The 1,276-nt window shown below is 36.0% G+C and overlaps 1 protein-coding gene across 1 annotated transcript; it reads right to left on the reverse strand.

Moving 5' to 3' along the window:
* Positions 1-4: 4 nt before the first annotated feature.
* LOTGIDRAFT_177019 (hypothetical protein) lies at positions 5-1,174 on the reverse strand (the record flags this gene model as incomplete). Its single annotated transcript, XM_009047722.1, has 1 exon — positions 5-1,174. A coding segment is annotated over one exon (1,170 nt), but the record flags the coding sequence as incomplete, so codon positions are not given.
* Between the last annotated feature and the right edge of the window lie 102 nt (positions 1,175-1,276).

The raw sequence follows: 1,276 nt of genomic DNA on the forward strand, positions 1-1,276 counted from the left end.
TGACAGTGATGGCTTGAGCTGGTAATTTGAGATGTCTTGGATTCAATTTACGTATTTCTTTCACAGAAACATCACTGTTATTGCCATAATCTATGAAGAGAACTGTTATTTTATCATCCAGGATATTTAAAACCTCAGCCCGATACCAACTACCTTCAAACAAAGCTGCTACATATTCTCCAATTTTAGGAAGATAACTTTCTTCTGATGCTGAACATTGTGTGTTGATTTCAGTTATAATCTCAGCTAGGTTTCTCAAGTTTTCAAATAAACCAACACAAAATTGAGATTTGGGAAGAAAACTTGTAAATATACATGTGGTAGATTTATTCAAAGGTATCTTTTCTGTGGGTACTTCAGGGACAGAAACTGCTTCTATTTTTGACTCTGAGACATTGGGAGGGGCACTTGGTTTATTTTCTATAGTGTCTGATACGTGTATCTTTTCAGCATCAGCAGGTTGAGTTTCTGTAATAGAGAGTGCTTGCTGGAGAACTTCATTGATATTCATAGAATCAGACATTATAACAGTCACTCTGTAAACACCATCAGTAACACTGGAAGCCTGGACACTCAATTTGTCCTCATGTAATATACCTTCAAGTTGAGTCTGTTGATCTTTAGAAAGAGGTGCATCTATACCATCAAATGAACAAGTGATGGCTTGAGCTGGTAATTTGAGATGTCTTGGATTCAATTTACGTATTTCTTTCACAGAAACATCACTGTTATTGCCATAATCTATGAAGAGAACTGTTATTTTATCATCCAGGATATTTAAAACCTCAGCCCGATACCAACTACCTTCAAACAAAGCTGCTACATATTCTCCAATTTTAGGAAGATAACTTTCTTCTGATGCTGAACATTGTGTGTTGATTTCAGTTATAATCTCAGCTAGGTTTCTCAAGTTTTCAAATAAACCAACACAAAATTGAGATTTGGGAAGAAAACTTGTAAATATACATGTGGTAGATTTATTCAAAGGTATCTTTTCTGTGGGTACTTCAGGGACAGAAACTGCTTCTATTTTTGACTCTGAGACATTGGGAGGGGCACTTGGTTTATTTTCTATAGTGTCTGATACGTGTATCTTTTCAGCATCAGCAGGTTGAGTTTCTGTAATAGAGAGTGCTTGCTGGAGAACTTCATTGATATTCATAGAATCAGACATTATAACAGTCACTCTGTAAACACCATCAGTAACACTGGAAGCCTGGACACTCAATTTGTCCTCATGTAATATACCTTCAAGTTGAGTCTGTTGATCTTTAGA

The sequence above is a fragment of the Lottia gigantea genome (genome assembly GCF_000327385.1).
Source record: "Lottia gigantea unplaced genomic scaffold LOTGIsca_11595, whole genome shotgun sequence".
In the NCBI taxonomy this organism is placed as follows: Eukaryota; Metazoa; Mollusca; class Gastropoda; family Lottiidae; genus Lottia; species Lottia gigantea.